At 40.9% G+C, this 16,733-nt stretch overlaps 2 protein-coding genes across 3 annotated transcripts in view; both read left to right on the top strand.

Moving 5' to 3' along the window:
- The first annotated feature begins 420 nt into the window (after positions 1-420).
- On the top strand, positions 421-3,226 carry knstrn (kinetochore localized astrin (SPAG5) binding protein). Of its 2 annotated transcripts, XM_023999646.2 has the most exons (10): positions 423-489; positions 637-705; positions 913-953; positions 1,608-1,746; positions 1,836-1,862; positions 1,945-2,044; positions 2,255-2,369; positions 2,485-2,546; positions 2,694-2,768; positions 2,861-3,226. In XM_023999646.2, the coding sequence occupies exons 3-10, from the start codon at positions 917-919 to the stop codon at positions 2,990-2,992; spliced, it is 687 nt and encodes a 228-aa protein (XP_023855414.1). In that variant the 5' UTR covers positions 423-489; positions 637-705; positions 913-916; the 3' UTR covers positions 2,993-3,226. The 2 variants fall into 2 exon arrangements, with proteins under 2 accessions (XP_023855413.1, XP_023855414.1); XM_023999645.2 differs by lacking the exon at positions 637-705 and having other exon boundaries at positions 421-489.
- A 117-nt stretch (positions 3,227-3,343) lies between these two features.
- The window catches only part of LOC111972631 (protein dispatched homolog 1), a 70,587-nt gene continuing 57,197 nt past the window's right edge, over positions 3,344-16,733 (top strand). The window contains exons 1-2 of the mRNA XM_023999644.3: positions 3,344-3,427; positions 8,892-8,988. The gene's annotated coding sequence lies outside the window, so the exon portion shown is untranslated. The remainder of the gene's footprint in view (positions 3,428-8,891; positions 8,989-16,733) is intronic.

The raw sequence follows: 16,733 nt of genomic DNA, 5'->3' as shown, positions 1-16,733 counted from the left end.
TCTTTGCAACTCTGCCTAGAAGGCCAGCATCCCGGAGTCGCCTCTTCTCTGTTGACTTTGAGAGTGGTGTTTGTGGGTACTATTTAATGAAGCTGCCAGTTGAGGTGTCTGTTTCTCAAACTAGACACTCTTGCTCAGTTGTGCACCGGGGGCCTCCCACTCTTTCTATTCTGGTTAGAGCCAGTTTTCGCTGTTCTGTGAAGGGAGTAGTACACAGCGTGGTACGAGATCTTCAGTTTCACACAATCTTTGACAGCCATGAGCTCACATTTATTAATGTTAAGACATGGACCAGCTGCTTTGGAAAAGTAAATCACAAATCACTTCGTATTGAAGCAGTGTGTCCCCGGTCGGAATCACTGAAAAAAAGAAAGGCTCTACGTAATTTCCTGTGTTCATATAACGTGGTACGGAAGTGACGTTACCAACATTTTCAAATCGTCTGGCGCTTTCATTGAGCTAGCTGTAACAGAACGGGCGCTTTCTAAAGTAAGTTTCTCTGTTTTTATCATTGAGTACAATATATTTATTGCTACATTAATCAGCTATGTCAGAATATTACCCATTCAGTGTTTTATTCTGTGGGTGTGGAGGTGTAAATTTGACTTAAATAGCTACGTCTTTCCCTGCTGATAGTTCTCTAGCTGGGATACTCTTTTCACGCCACTTCCATACAGCTACGACCGGAAAGGATTTTCATAGCAGGTTAGGAGAGCATTTTCGCTAACCCTTTTCCAAACCTTAACCTATTTCTCCTAACTTTCTACGTTAATTATCCTAACCTGTTACGAAAGTCACTTCCGGTCGTAACTGTATTGAAGTGGCGTGAATTTATATTTTGGRGTTCATAGCCAGTCACTTGTGTAATTTGGATATTTATTGCTAAAAGTTACCATTTTCGTTGCAACACAGTTTGATGGCATCGAAAATTCCTAGATGCGGACAGAGTAAGAGTAAGTTATTTTCCCTTCAGTTTCTACATTCACACAACTCGCCTCCACCGCAAGCCTCCGGGATAGCAGTGTTTTCGGTGTTTGCCTTGTCATTCAACAAAAAATGCAACTARTAAGCATCTTGGCTCATAACCTGGAACCCCGATATTAATTTCTAGGTCGGGCAGAAATAAGCCTTTGGCTTAGGACTATTCCCCTCACAAACCTCCACAAGCTAGAATGTTGACTTAAATTAGATTTTAAATTTACCTGTTGTCCGTGCAGTTTGTCCTTTTGCAGATAGAAATGTGAGGCATATCCACATGACAGTATAATATTTTTTTCTTTCAATGCTCTGGTAGTGCATTCAGATTTCTATAACYTGCAGTCKGCGCATAAACGTTCATGTTGTGCACTGTTTACATGGTTAAGTTGAATTTAATTATACTTTACTGTGGATATGTCTCCCATTCCTACTTTCAAAAGTACCAATTGCAAGTACTGGTAAATTAAAATATAATTTTAGGCAATATTCTGGCTTGTACATGTCTTGAGAGAAACCTTTCTGATCAAAATGCTAATTTATGGCTCACGTTGAATACAATGAAATTCAACATCTGTCTCCAGGCTACTTGGCTATTCTTCATTTCGCATTTTGTTCTTTACCTATATCAGGTGTGCGACCTGCTGGCAGTGCTGCAGAAATGAAGAGGGCGGACAATAAATACGTTTTCAAAGAGACTGCTGTACCGTCAGACTTCAATTTCTTTCCGAAAACTGCTATTTTCAAGCCTCTCAATGAGAATGTACCAAGGTGACTAACTTTCAATTTACAATGGGAAGATAACAAAGGCTATGGATAGGCAAGATGTTAAGACTATCTACCTTCTCTTTTCTTTCCAGAAATGTTGTAGCCAAAGTGCATAAAGGGTAAGATACCCCTTTTTTTTGAAGTTGGGAGAAATACATTTGACAATTACATTCTCATAGCATTCTGTCTTTGTTTTAATAGACCTTCCACCAGAAATGGGCAGCAGTCAGAACTCAAGAGCCATAATCAACTTTTACTGGAARCCAATGAAGAACTGCAGAAAAACCTTACAGAAACACAGGCAAGTTCGTTCAAGGGATGATTCACTATGTTCCAAATGTMGGCTATTATGTGAACAAAACGCACTAGGGTTTTTCAATGGGCGATTGAATGGAACGTCTTAGGAAGGAGAWTCGTCACTGTTCTCTCGGTTTGGTTCAGGGCTATATTGTGCACTCTTTCACTGAAGTCTGTTAGTTTGTAAACAACACAAGCCTTTTTAATTTTGCAGCAAAAAGTTGCCCAGCTGGAGCAACAATACAGTGACCTCCAAGGAACCAATGCAGATGTCCAGAAACAACTGAAGGACTGCCATGTGCTACTAGTTGCTGGAAATATTGATCCAGGTAATCATTAGATGACAGGAATTGGTTCACCGTTACAGRTTCAGGTAGTTTATTTGGACCGTTTGGTGAGCTTTCTAAAGATTGCGTTAACCTTTCTTCTGACTTTATTTCTCAGTTTTGGGAGAGCAAATTGGAAAAACTGCACAGCAAAATGAGGATCAACAAAGAGAGGTGGTGGTAAGGTCTTGTTTTGTCTGCCATATTGTTGAACTCCAGTCTGTGATTACTTGGACTCAAATGTTACTCAGGTCTTTGTTTGCAGGAATCTGGCTTTGTAATTGTGTTTAGTGATTTCTTTCAAATGGATCTCTCCCAACAATGCAGAACGTATCCCAAGATCTGTTACGTGAACTGCGGACATTTGGTGACATGGCAACAGAACAAGGTGCACAACTAACAGTAAGTTCCATATGTTTGATTGACATGAAAGCAGAATTGCCAGTAATCCTTTATGCCAGTCTGTCTAGAGCTTGTTTGCAATTAATTTCCAGGAAGTTCAAAAGACCATGAAGGCTCTCACTGATTCTCGGGAGCATCTGGTGCAGGAGAGGGGGAATTTCTCCTTGGAAGTTGAAGAAATGGATAAGGCTCTTGAGGAAGCAGAGCAGCTCTTATTGGAGTAGATATTGTGTGTGTGTGTCTTTGATTTTAATGTAAGTATAAATAAAAATGTRTCTTTCAACTAACTTTGATAAGTAATTTTGAACATTACTACTTGCAGAAGTTGTTTTCACTTAGTCATATTTTATTCATCTAGAAGACTGCACATTTTAAAAGCGATTGAAGTGTCAGTGTTATTTTGCTTGACAATTTTTTAAATTTAAATTTCTTTCTTGTATATTAAACTTTTCAATTTATCCCATGGTAATTCAGGTCCGATTTTCTTGTAAAGGGGGGGAAAAAGAAGCGATTTCTTAGTCCAAGTTTTTGCACAACTTTTATTTTGAAATTCGTTGAACGAAAGCTGCCTACCGGAAGTCAGACGCAAGTCTGCACACACTGCTCGCAGATTGACTACACTAACCCAAGAACCCGTTTTTTTGTCGGGATAGACTGAAGTAAGAAACCATAGCTACATGCGTTCTTTTGTATCTTAAATACCTGTGGTGAATGACTACATAACTAGCAATTTACTGGCTTGAACTAGATTACCTTGCTAGCCTAGCTTGCCATTGGGCATTTCTAGCTATGTGTAGTTAATGTAAAAAAGGATCTGAATCTGTTGCACATAGGCTGCAAGCGTCTTTTTTTTTATTAGTCACGTGCACAGGGTCGCACAAATAATCGCAGTGTACAGTGAAATTTTGTGCTCCCAACAGTGCAGGTAACAAAAGTTAGTGCTAATATGCACATTTTCAACTAGCGATGATAAATGTCCATTGGGCGTGTACAATGTCCATAGGGGAGAGCATCAGGGGAGAAGTGAATGAAATAATATACATATTTACAGCTGGAACAATTATACCATTCCGTTGGGACAGGGTAAATGTTCTTGGGTAGAATTATAGCCGTATGGGGATCGGGGGGCAGTTAACTGCCTAGTGACTATTCAGCAGGCTGATGTTCTGGGGGTAGAAGCTATTGGCCAGTGATAGTTGCCATGACACTGTCTGAGTGATGGACGCGGGGAGAACAGACCGTCGCTCGGGTGGCTGAGATCTTCTTGGCCTTCCTGCGACACCTGTTGTAATGTAGGTGTCCTGGATTGATGGCAGTGAGGACAATTATGGTGCATTCGGCAGAGCGTACCACCCCTGCCCTGTAGTCTTGCCGCCGGTGGAGTTGCGGTGACGAAACCTAACAGCTGCTGGTTAACTACCTACCAGGGCTGTGTTATGTTAGGGAGATAGCAGAAGTGCATTCTCGCCTATCTTGGTTATTCCTATGCGGTGCCATTCCGACAACATAAAAAAATTGATTCTGTCAAAGGACAATAGACTTTCAAAAAAACGTATTCATAAAGTTCAGGCATTTAAACAGGGTGGAACCTAACAGGGACATTTTGAGCCTAAATTTGCTAACGTTATAGCGCTGAGTGCGCAAGATTTAGCTAGCATAATGGTGAACAYTTGAACAGGATTTAAACTTATCTATCATACATGAACGTGAAAAAAAGAAGTAGCCTAACGGGGTGGACATTTGAATGGGACATAGATACAACTATGTTTTATAATTATTTAGCTTTGCGCCATAGTTTTCCCACCAAAGAAATTGACACTTCCTCAATGTGGTGTCATTGTAGGAAGGGGTTTTCTTAAATGGATAATTACTACAAACTAACAGGGTGCAAAGTGATATCAGGGACATACAGAAAATCTTATAATACACCTTTTATTGATAATACTAACTATAAAATAGAGATGTTAAACATTTATTGGCTTCTACTTCTTGTGGCACTTGATAAATAGCACCTGGGGAAAATCGCCTACATCCACTGACACAAATGGGTTTAAAATTCCCTTTTCAGGGTCCATATTTGGTGTTAAGGTAAAGGACACCTGCCCTTATTTAAAGCATTTTGTAATCCATATTTTACACCAAATAAGAACTGATATTTCCTTGGGACATGAAAGGCACTGCCTAGTAGGAATGACCCAGTTATCTAAGCCAGGGTAAAATTGTAGAGGCAAAGATAACTAATGTTGGCTAGTTAACCTTTTTCATCTGTGGTAGAGGGAATCTTTACTTTAATGAATTTAGCTTGTTATTTTAAGTAGAGGCCACCATCCAAATGCAACTTTGCCTGTATTGTGTGGCTTGCATAGCTATCTTAGTTTGCTTACTAGCTATCCACTTTGTCATGGGTAAAATGGCTGCAGCATATTGCATTTGCCACAGTCTCCAAATGTAGACTTGGCTAAGCTAGAAATGTCAGACATGCCAGTAAATCATTTGTGGATGAGACTGATGTGCCAATGCCTATTTTGTAAAATTATATGGTGGTTTTTGGCAGGAAACATGCTATGGAAATACCATATAATCACTTACCCAATTTATAGCCTATGCCAATGTCAAACTTTTTCAGTTGTATGTGTGTTTCTCTTGTCTTCAATGGGGTTTCTCATTTACAGTGCATTCGGAAAGTACTCATACCCCTTCACTTTTTCCACATTATCTTACGTTACAGCCTTATTCTAAAATTTATAAAATGTATGTTTTCCTCATCAAKCTATACACAATACCCCATAATGACAAAGCAAAAACAGGTTTCTATTTTTCTCTATTGCAAAAAAAAGAAAAAACCTGTAAGTATTCAGACTCTTTGCGATGTGAGACAATTGAGCGCAGGTGTGTCCTATTTATCATCCTTGAGATGTTTCTACAACTTGATTGGAGTCCACCTATGGTAAATTCAATTGATTGGAAATTATTTGTAAAGGCACACACCTGTCTATATAAGCTCCCACAGTTGACAGTACATGTCAGAGCAAAACCAAACATGAGGTCGAAGGAATTGTCCGTTGAGGGCTGAGATAGGATTGTGCCAAGGCACAGGTCTGGGGAAGGGGGACCTTCAATGCTGCAGAAATGGTTTGATACCAAGAACACAGTGGCCTCCATCATTCTTAAATGGAAGAAGTTTGGAACCAACAACACTCTTCCTAGAGCTGGCCAAACTGAGCAATTGGAGGAGAAGGGCCTTGGTCAGGGAGGTGACCAAGAATCCAATGGTCTATGACAGAGTTCCTCTGTGGAGATGGGAGAACCTTCCAGAAGGACAACCATCTCTGCAGCACTCCAACATTCAGGCCATTTATGGTAGAGTGGCCAGACTGAAGCCACTCCTCAGTAAAAGGCAAAACGGCCTGCTTGGAGTTTGCCGTAAGGCACTTAAACACTCAGATCCTAAGAAACAAGGTCATCTGGTCTGATGAAACCAAGTGGGAACTCTTTGGCGTGAATGTCAAGTGTCACGTCTGGAAGAAACTTGGCACCATTCCTACAGTGAAGTATGGTGGTGGCAGCATCATGCTGTGGGTATGTTTTTTCAGCGGCAGRGACTGGGAGACTAGTCAGGATCAAGGGAAAGATGAATGGAGCAAAGTACAGAGATCCTTGAAGAAAACCTGCTCCAGRGTGCTCAGGACCTCAGACTGGGGTGACGTTTCACCTTCCAACAGGACAATGAAAACAAAGACAACAGAGGACTGGCTTCGGTACAAGTTTCTGAATGGCCCAGCCAGAGCCGGGCTTGAACCTGATCGAACATCCCTGGAGGGACCTGAAAATAGCTGTACAGTGACGCACCCCATCCAACCTTACAGAGCTTGAGAGGATCTGCAGAGAAGAATGTGAGAAACTTCCCAAATACAGTTGTTCCAAGCTTGTAGCGTCATACCCAAGAAGACTCAAGGCTGTAAACGCTGGCAAAGGGGCTTCAACAAAGTACTGAGCAAAGGGTCTGAATATTTATTTAAATAATTCTATGTTTTTGGTGTGTGTTAATACATTTTAGAATAAGTCTGTAATGTAACAATGTGGAAAGTCAAGGGGTCTGAATAATGTCCAAATGCACTGTATCCCTTWGAACCTGCTCTTTTCACATTATCATAAAGCAGTGACATCCCTTTCTCTCTACAGGYATTTGTTTTTAACAGCTACATGTAGGGTCTGAAAGGGGAAGAAGTTTTAATATCCATTTGCCCGCTAACTTGGCTTGAATTCATTATCTTGTTCCCTGTTGGTTTCCTACATTCCTCATACATTGTCCCCTGCTTTCAATTCTTTGGCATTACAAATGTTTGAAGAGAGCGCTAATTTTCACGATACCTCTGACGCACCACCCAATGCCTCCAAATGACCTTTTTTGGCCCTAATGAGAGGGAGAGAAGGRAGGGTGGAACTTGATTTAATGTAATGCTGCCTCATCCTGCTTTCTGACAAACARCATAAATCACACAAGAATGGSTCTGGCTGTGAGGGTCAGCTCTGGTATGTCTATTAGTTATATGTGGCTGTGCTAGTAGAAAACACAGCTTGGCCATTCTAATTGTGGGGCACTGTTAGTTGGTGGAAGTGTTTCTATTATTAATCCAGTTCTCATGCCTACTTTACATCATATGAATGTGACCAACAGCTCCCTAGCTAAGAGTGTTTGCTGTTCTGTGTGGGAAATAAGGCCTAATGGTTGAGAGATTGGGTCAGAGAATAAAGCATAATTATCACACAACACATCTTTTCCCGAGCTCTTTCACAAATATGACTAGGGCTGGGAATTGCCAGAGGCCTCATGATACGATATTACCACGATACTATGGTGTTTATACGATATCTATTGCGATTTGATGTTCCAAACATTGCTCGCCATATATCAGCTRCAGAGAGACAAGAAAGAGCCATGAGAGAAATTAGTTTTAATCAGTCATAGATGTAAAGTGCTGAAAACTAGTTGGCTAACTGGAAGAACTAACTGGAGAACAAGCTATGAAGGAAAAATARTTGGTGCAGGTACAGCCCACTAGTGCAAAAATAATATTCGGATATGTAACTGTATCAATGTTATCCCCATCACAAAATCATCTCCAGGTACAAGATGCTCTTCAATAACATCGAAACTGGGTTTCTATTTTGGGTAAAATCTTTGTTAGGCTAAACTCATGTGTATGAATACGAATCTAACTTTGTAAAGAACCAGTGAGAAGGAACACATGTTTTTGTTGATGCAGACATTGAGACATGAGCCTTGCTCTATGGCCTCTTTCCCCTTAGGGCCTAGGGTAGAGGAATGGTTCTAGTACAGCCATGTGGCTTCTCCTCGCTCCCCACATCATTAAAAGAGAATCCCTGAGTCTGAGGCCCAGGAAGCCCCAGTCAGTCTGTTTGCCCATACACAGACGCCTCAGGATTTACTATGGGAGTAAATTATACAGTCTCTCCTGAGGTTGCACACTATCCAGTTCCCGACACTGTTGCTGGATGACCCCATTTTTCACCCCCTCTAGATAAAGATGTTAGGATGAGAATGGCCAGCCTATTTCATCACAGACCGATAGTTGAGAAAACAGAATGKGCTAGGCGTAATTTTAGATCCTGCTCTCTGAACATAATTCTGAAAACTAGATCTTTGGGCATAAGTAGGCTTACTTCTGTCTCCACTTCAGCCACTGAAAGAGCTGGAAAGGAAACAACCAGCATCAGCTGAGAAACAAAACGAGTGGATTCTGCATGCAACTCAATGGATGAAGTGGTTTAGTTTCTTAAATGGTCAACATTGAATTCTTATATACATCTAATGTGAAACGGTAGTGATAATGGTTGCAATGCTTTACATAAAGTGTTGTTTTTGCAGTTGAACTTAGGCTATATCGGCTGAAATATGTGACTTAAGAGGAATGCTGATCCCTTCTTTTCTTCTAGAGATGTTCCCTTATTTGCTCATGTCACTGAAATATGTATTGTACAGTATTTTTGTTATATAGCCTAGCCTTCCAACCAAGGTTGGAGAATGCGGTTCTCCACAGAGAATCCCAGAATACTCCACTGATTAGAACTCTACTTTGTCAATGTCATGTTTTTATCAAGGATTCAGGAAGCCAGTGGACTGAGATCATATGCTGTCAGAACTGGAGGCCAGAGCCCGGAGATTAGGCTACATTCTGACATGGTCTGAGAATTCCCAGTAAGTACCTTTTAATAAATTAGACATTTAGACAATGTGCATGTTTCACATTAATGCACACAAGCCAGTCATGACCTAATAGAGGTCCTAAGGTAGGCTTAGACTTCACAACATTGTTTTATTGTTTAGCCTAATGGAGTATGTTTGTATTTTACTCCTGAAAATGTTTTTCATTCAAAACRATAGACTTCTGGAATGGTCTCAGTTGATAGAATCAACACAGAATTGAGCAGTTTTCAACAATTCCCACAAGGGGGTGCTCAAATGCTAACTAAACAAAAGAGAGAGTGTGAGAAGCTATTGTAGAAGGGAAAACACTGCTATGATTTCATATTTCTGGTTAGGGGGAGAATAAATAATTTTAAATATTGGCAATTGCATCCTCAACCAATGCATTTGTATTTTTCTTACTTGTTCTTTATGAACATCAAGTTAACTGAACCAACAAAATAAAAATGCGGATAAAAAACAGATGTGTTCAGCCCTGAGTATTTTATGGAGAAAGGGACTAAAAAAAAATTATCTGCAAAAGGCATAAACTCAGAGATATATTCATGACTGGCTGTAGGGACTGTGAGGGACTTAAGTGAGAGGAGGGGAGCCCATCCTGGCTGGTGGATAGGATAGGGGGGGTTAAAGTTTTCCAGACTCAGATACTGGAGGTGGTCCTAAGGGAACTGTGACCTGTTTACTGCCCCAGGCCTTAAAATGCTGCATCCACTGAGGCCTGAGTGTCCAGGTGCTCTGAAGAAAATGTGACCCAAATGATGAAGTATGTCAAAGGATAGTTCATTTTTTTTTATATGTTGGAAGATGGATTGTGTCTTATTGTGGAATGTCAAACATTAAAATGCCTGTAGCGTAATCAATGAATCCATGTTTCAATTATCAGAGGGAGAGTAAATCACCACCAGAGCCACTTATTTTGAAGATTTGTTTTGAATCTGCTCATCTATTTAATCCGTCAATAGATGTTTTATGAATAACTAATATATCCCGGTGAAACTCTTATGGTTAAATTGAGCTGTTCAGGGCTTTGGAATGGCTCATCCTCATAAAAGACAACTGCAACTTTGTTGACTGCTGTGTGGACTGTGGCCTTGACTGTAAATTCCTCTTGAGTTTAGCATGCTTGGCCAGCTCCAGCTCAGAACACATATAGACTGTTACTGTTCCTCTGTCTGGACTATCTGAGTGATGTCCTGTCCTCTAGGAGGAGCATCTCGGAAGGGTCACTTTCCAAACCCTGTTCCACCCCTGCCATCCTCGGACAACTGGGCTGGACACCTGCTGATGGCCTCATTTTTTACTGTGTGAATATGCCCCAGTGGCGATCTGGAGCTATCAGCATTCTCAAGAACCTGTCTGCTGAATGTGCTCTTACTGTAATTTGAAATATAAGAAAAGGCTCTTGTGGGTGCCTCTGTCATTTTCAGTAGCCCCCCATTGAAGTTAGGTTTAACTTAATTTGTCTAGTTTTGACATCTTCCATCTAGTGGTGACATGGGTAAAACAGACTGGTTGGTTCCACTAAAGGCTTGACTTACACTCTTACCATTTATAACRCATCATTGGCTCTTTCATTTAGATGAGAGAGAGACGGGCGAATCCAATCCCTGCTCCCACTTGAGTCATACACATTGCCTTGTCTAATCTCCCTGTAGAGACGTCAAACTGAAACAGGGCTTGGATTAACCACTTAGTCATTGGCAGCCCAATGCTGTTGAAGTAAAAATCATAGAGTAATAGAGTTCAGTCTTTTGTGTAGTAGAACTGATTGGAATAACTACTGAAATATCCCTTGGTTATTGGAAATACCAAGAATGAGTAAGATTGCATGACTTCATCTGTCAGATGGGACTGAGATTGGAGTAGTTCAATTGTATATAGGCCTTAGTCAAGTCGTCCTGAAGTTCCCCTGTAAGTTCATGACCCTTCAACTTCAAGCCAGTGGCTCTGGAGGCAAAGCCTACTCTTAGTGATACTTTGACCTCAGCAAAGTAGCTATTGACTGCATGACAAATACATACAAAATAAGTTGAACGGAAGTCTTAAGTCTGAGTCATTTCACCATTCTTTGTAGAGGCTCTTGGACTGTGATTAAATACGGGTTTGAAGGTAGTGGAACTGGATTGATACATTTTATAACTGATAGTATTATATTCAACTGCCACTCTTTATAGCTGTTTTCCTCTCCTGTCCTAAATGTGGAAGAATTCCAAAGTCCCTTTAACTGCTTTCACATCTACTTGTCTTTAACCTTTGGTTACAGTTTAATGAATCCCTCCATGAAATCTAGTCTGAAGTTTACGATATTCATTTCTAGACGCTGTCCTTATTACTGAGAGAAAGAGCACCATCTTGTCACTGTCACCGTCACCTCACTAACCCATAAACTTGTCCTAGCTTGATGATCTCTGTATTAAACTTGCCTTAGCATTCACCTGGTACGATGGCATGTGTGTCGTCAGCAGGCATGCCGGTGGATGGGATGGATCCTGGCATCTACCAGGCTGTACATCACACCAGCTCTATCACTGGGCTTTATGGAGCGCATAATTGAAGCCAGGCTGCTGATAGGGCTGCTTCTCTGCATCTCCGCTTAGATGGGAGAAATCGATAGTGCGTGCTGTTCCTCAAAAGCCACATGTTAAATATTACTGACTTAACCATTACACTCTGTTCTCAGCTATTTGACCTGGGTCCACAAGATAAAGCACAGAGAACAACGCATGGCGCTGTCTTTCGCATTGCCCGGTTCTGCTATCTCAGTCTGCGGCACAGCTGTCACTGTTTGCATATTTGATATACTGGGGATGCTGAAAAGGAACAGGTGTTGAGTATTAGTTCCATTATTTTATTTCCCCAAAAATGTGGACTGGAGTCAATAGAGTTGTCAGAGCACATTATTGTAATATATGGCAATCTGACTTTTACATTGACCATTGCTACAAACCATCACTCTCCCCTTTTCTCCAGGAAAAAAAGCGGGGGAAATAAATAATGCAGTTCAGGTGGACTGACCTCAAAGAGAGATCAGAAAGATGCGACTCTCTTTGAACCATTTTTTTGTTTTACGCTTTCAATACGTTTTATATTGATTCCCTGCATTAAATATTCTACCTAAAACTCCGGTAGCAGATATTCTGCTATTTACATTCTTTCAAAGTTTTTGCAAACATATCGGATATGCAGTAGGTTATTGTTCCAGTATGGAAAGAGCTCTAAACTGATTTGTCATACTGTACTTGTAACATCTTAACAGGATCATTGACCTCAATGACACACACACACACACACACACACACACACACACACACACACATACCACACACACACGCACCAGCAAACTGAGAAAAGGTGGTGTGAGAGCCCATTAGTGAGGAATGGTAAAAGGTCAGGTCCCCATAGGAATCAGTGGAAGCCATGCTGAGTAATGGTGTGCATATGGAATATGTAACTCACTAAAGAGGCACTTTCAGCACCTTGCATCTGATTTCCAAGTGACTTCAGGATGCATGGGTTTTACCTCTTTTTACAAACTTAAAAATAAAACTTAAGTTTAGAAGTGATTGTGTTTTGCCTCTATTGTCAGAGGAAGTTTATTTCCTGAGGTTTCACGCTAATGGATATATCTTTTTTTGTAGTCATATTTATTAAAAAAATATAAAAAATAATAATACTTAGTTTTTATTGAGGAACACAAAGAAAGTACAAATAAAGTAAAGTAAAAGAACAAAAAAGATMTGGCAGTTACAGCGCACATCATACATTCATCATATTAGTTACATTGACATCATCTTTGAATTASACCTTTTTCAAGTACGAAACCCATTTTTCCTCAGTATTCCTGACCTCTCTCCTCTTGAGTTCTTATAGCAAAAGGTCATACGCTCATATGGTGTATTTCTTCTACAATATCTATCCATTGTGTCACGGTGGGAGGGTCTTTTTGTAGCCATTTCCTAGTGATCGCCTTTTTACTGGCTGCCAGTAGGACCTTCAAGAGGTACTTTTCTCTGTTGTGTAAGTTATCAGGTATTTCACCCAAGTACAAAGAAATTAATGTTTGTTCTATGTCAAATCCCATTATTTTTCCAATGTTCGATTTTATTTCTCCCCAGTAAGTTTTGATTGCGGAGCAGGACCAAAAGATATGAGAGTGATCCACCCTTGATAGACCGCATTCTCTCCAACAAGGATGTAGGGAGCCAGTCTGTTTTGATTTCAKTTTAGGTGTTATGAAGAAACGTATAACATTCTTCCAACAGGATTCTCTCCATGATCTTGAGTTGGTGGAGCTTTGTTGAGTCTCTAATATGTTCAACCATGTTTCATCAGTTATTTCAATGTCAAGTTCCTCCTCCCATTTCTTTTTAATATAGTTTGTAGAATGTTTCTTTGAGAATTGAATACCCAAGTAGAGATTTGAGAGAGTTTTTCTGTTACTCCYCAAGTTGTATGCGTTACTGAATACTTGGATTAATTTTAGAGGTGCTCGAGGGTGAATCATTTTTATCTCCCCTAAGAAATAGTGTCAAACTTGTAGGTATCTGTAAAAATCTTGTTTATCCAAGCCGTGTTTTTTTACTTAGGTCCTGGAAGTTATCTAGGTCCCCATTCCTTATAATTGTACTGAATGATGTGATGCCTTTCTGCGTCCATTGTTTAAATCTGTTGTCCTGAATTGCAGGGATGAAGCTGGGGTTGTATGCKGGCCAACTCAGCAGGTTGATCTCTCTGTCTAAATRATTTTGCTTAACTACCCTAAACCATGTCTTTAGARAGAAATTAATCCGTTGATTTTGTCTATTGTATATTTCTATGACCATGTCCTTATTTCCCAAAACTGACTGTATGGGTATCTCTGTCAAAGTAGTCTCCATGTCTTTCAATTTGGATTCGTATTGTGAATTGCACCAACACACCAGAGGTCTCAATTGGACTGACACAAAATTATATTTTAGGTTTGGTAAGCCCATACCCCCACTGTTTTTTGGTAATTGTAATGTTGTATATCTAGTTCTTGGTCTCTTACTGTTCCAGATAAACCTTGGTATCCGTTTGTCCCTAAACTGTTTAGGTGGGATTTCTATGGGCAGTGATTGGAACAAATACAGTAACCTCGGCAGGATKTTCATTTTGATTGTTTCAAATCTACTACTAAGATCCAAAGGAAGTGAATTCCACCTGTCCAGGTAATCATATATTTTCTTGTTGATGTGATCGTAATTCACGTCATAAAGTTTGGGTGTATCTTTTGATAAATTTACTCCAAGATATTTCATGGATGAAGAGGTCCAGTGGAAGTTATACCTCCTCTTCAGCTCGTCCTGTGGGGTATAATTATATACTAGGGCTTGGGTCTTGTGTATGTTAAGCACATACCCTGAATATGTTCCAAATGTTTGTAAAACATTCATCGATCTAGGTACACTTGAGCCTGGGTCTTAAAGGAATAACAGAAYGTCATCAGCATACATGCATATCTTATGTTCACTGCCTCTTATTGTTATTCCCTCTAAGGTTGGGTACTGTCTTATTGTTATTCCCTCTAAGGTTGGATCCTGTCTTATTGCCTGTGCTAATGGTTCGAGGTACAAGGAGAAGAGCATGGGTGAAAGATTACAGCCTTGTCTTGTCCCTTGCTCTAATTTTATCGTTCGTGACAAATGTCCATTTATCTTTATTATAGCAGTCGGACATGAATACAGTGATTTGATGCACTGTATCACTTCTTTGTTGAAACCAAATCTTTCAATAACTTGGAATAGGTAATCCCATCCCACTGAATCAAATGCTTTTTCACTTCTTCTCTATAAATCTGGTCAATTTCCTGTTTTACCTTTTGAATCTCTGGTAATATAAGAGGGTCTTTGTATTGACTATGAGATYGTTCTAAGTTTCTTAATGTTTCCTGTAATTTCAGCAGTTTCTGTGCTTCAATCTTTTTCTTGAGAGATGTGGCTATGATCTTTCCTCTAATAACCACCTTAGCTGCATCCTACAATGTAGCAGGAGATACTTCACCGTTATCATTATTCTCCAGATAGACGTTCAATTCTGTCTTTATTCATTCCTTGAATGCTGGATCATTCAGCATGCTTGTATTAAGTCTCCAAATATCAAATCAAATGTATTTATATAGCTCTTCTTACATCAGCTGATATCTCAAAGTGCTGTACAGAAACCCAGCCTAAAACCCCAAACAGCAAGCAATGCAGGTGTAGAAGCACGGTGGCTAGGAAAAACTCCCTAGAAAGGTCAAAACCTAGGAAGAAACCTAGAGAGTAACCAGGCTATGAGGGGTGGCCAGTCCTCTTCTGGCTGTGCCGGGTGGAGATTATAACAGAACATGGCCAAGATGTTCAAATGTTCATAAATGACCAGCATGGTCAAATAATAATAATCACAGTRGTTGTCGAGGGTRCARCARRTCAGCACCTCAGGAGTAAATGTCAGTTGGCTTTTCATAGCCGATCATTGAGAGTATCTCGACCGCTCCTGCTGTCTCTAGAGAGTTGAAAACAGCAGGTCTGGGACAGGTAGCACGTCCGGTGAACAGGTCAGGGTTCCATAGCTGCAGGCAGAACAGTTGAAACTGGAGCAGCAGCACGGCCAGGTGGACTGGGGACAGCAAGGAGTCATCATGCCAGGTAGTCCTGAGGCATGGTCCTAGGGCTCAGGTCCTCCGAGAGAGAGAAAGAAAGAAGGAGAGAAAGAGAGAATTCAAGAGAGCGTACTTAAATTCACACAGGACACCGGATAAGACAGGAGAAATACTCCAGATATAACAGACTGACCCTAGCCCCCTGACACATAAACTACTGCAGCATAAATACTGGAGGCTGAGACAGGAGGGGTCAGGAGACACTGTGGCCCCATCCGATGATACCCCGGACAGCGCCAAACAGGCATGATATAACCCCACCTACTTTTCCAGATAACAGCCCCCACACCACTAGATGGATATCTTCAACCACAACTTACCATCCTGAAACAAGGCTGAGTATAGCCCACAAAGATCCCCGCCACGGCATAACCCAAGGGGGGGCGCTAACCCAGACAGGAAGACCACGTCAGTGACTCAACCCACTTAAGTGACGTACCCCTCCTAGGGACGGCATGGAAGAGCACCAGTAAGCCAGTGACTCAGCCCCTGTAATAGGGTTAGAGGCAGAGAATCCCAGTGGAGAGAGGGGAACCGGCCAGGCAGAGACAGCAAGGGCGGTTCATTGCTCCAGTGCCTTTCCATTCACCTTCACACCTCTGGGCCAGACTACACTCAATCATAGRACCTACTGAAGAGATGAGTCTTTAATAAAGACTTAAAAGTTGAGACTGAGTCTGCGTCTCTCACATGGGTAGGCAGACCATTCCATAAAAATGGAGCTCTATAGGAGAAAGCCCTGCCTCCAGCTGTTTGCTTAGAAATTCTAGGGACAATTAGGAGGCCTGCGTCTTGTGACAGTAGCGTATGTGTAGGTATGTACGGCAGGACCAATTTGGAAAGATCGGTAGGAGCAAGCCCATGTAATGCTTTGTAGGTTAGCAGTAAAACCTTGAAATCAGCCCTTGCCTTAACAGGAAGCCAGTGTAGGGAGGCTAGCACTGGAGTAATATGATAATTTTTGGGGGTTCTAGTCAGGATTCTAGCAGCCGTATTTAGCACTAACTAAAGTTTATTTAGTGCTCTCTCTGGGTAGCCGGAAAGTAGAGCATTGCAGTAGTCTAACCTAGAAGTG

This window comes from Salvelinus sp. IW2-2015, linkage group LG14 (genome assembly GCF_002910315.2).
Source record: "Salvelinus sp. IW2-2015 linkage group LG14, ASM291031v2, whole genome shotgun sequence".
In the NCBI taxonomy this organism is placed as follows: Eukaryota; Metazoa; Chordata; class Actinopteri; order Salmoniformes; family Salmonidae; genus Salvelinus; species Salvelinus sp. IW2-2015.
This window is presented reverse-complemented; position numbering and strand designations above follow the sequence as displayed.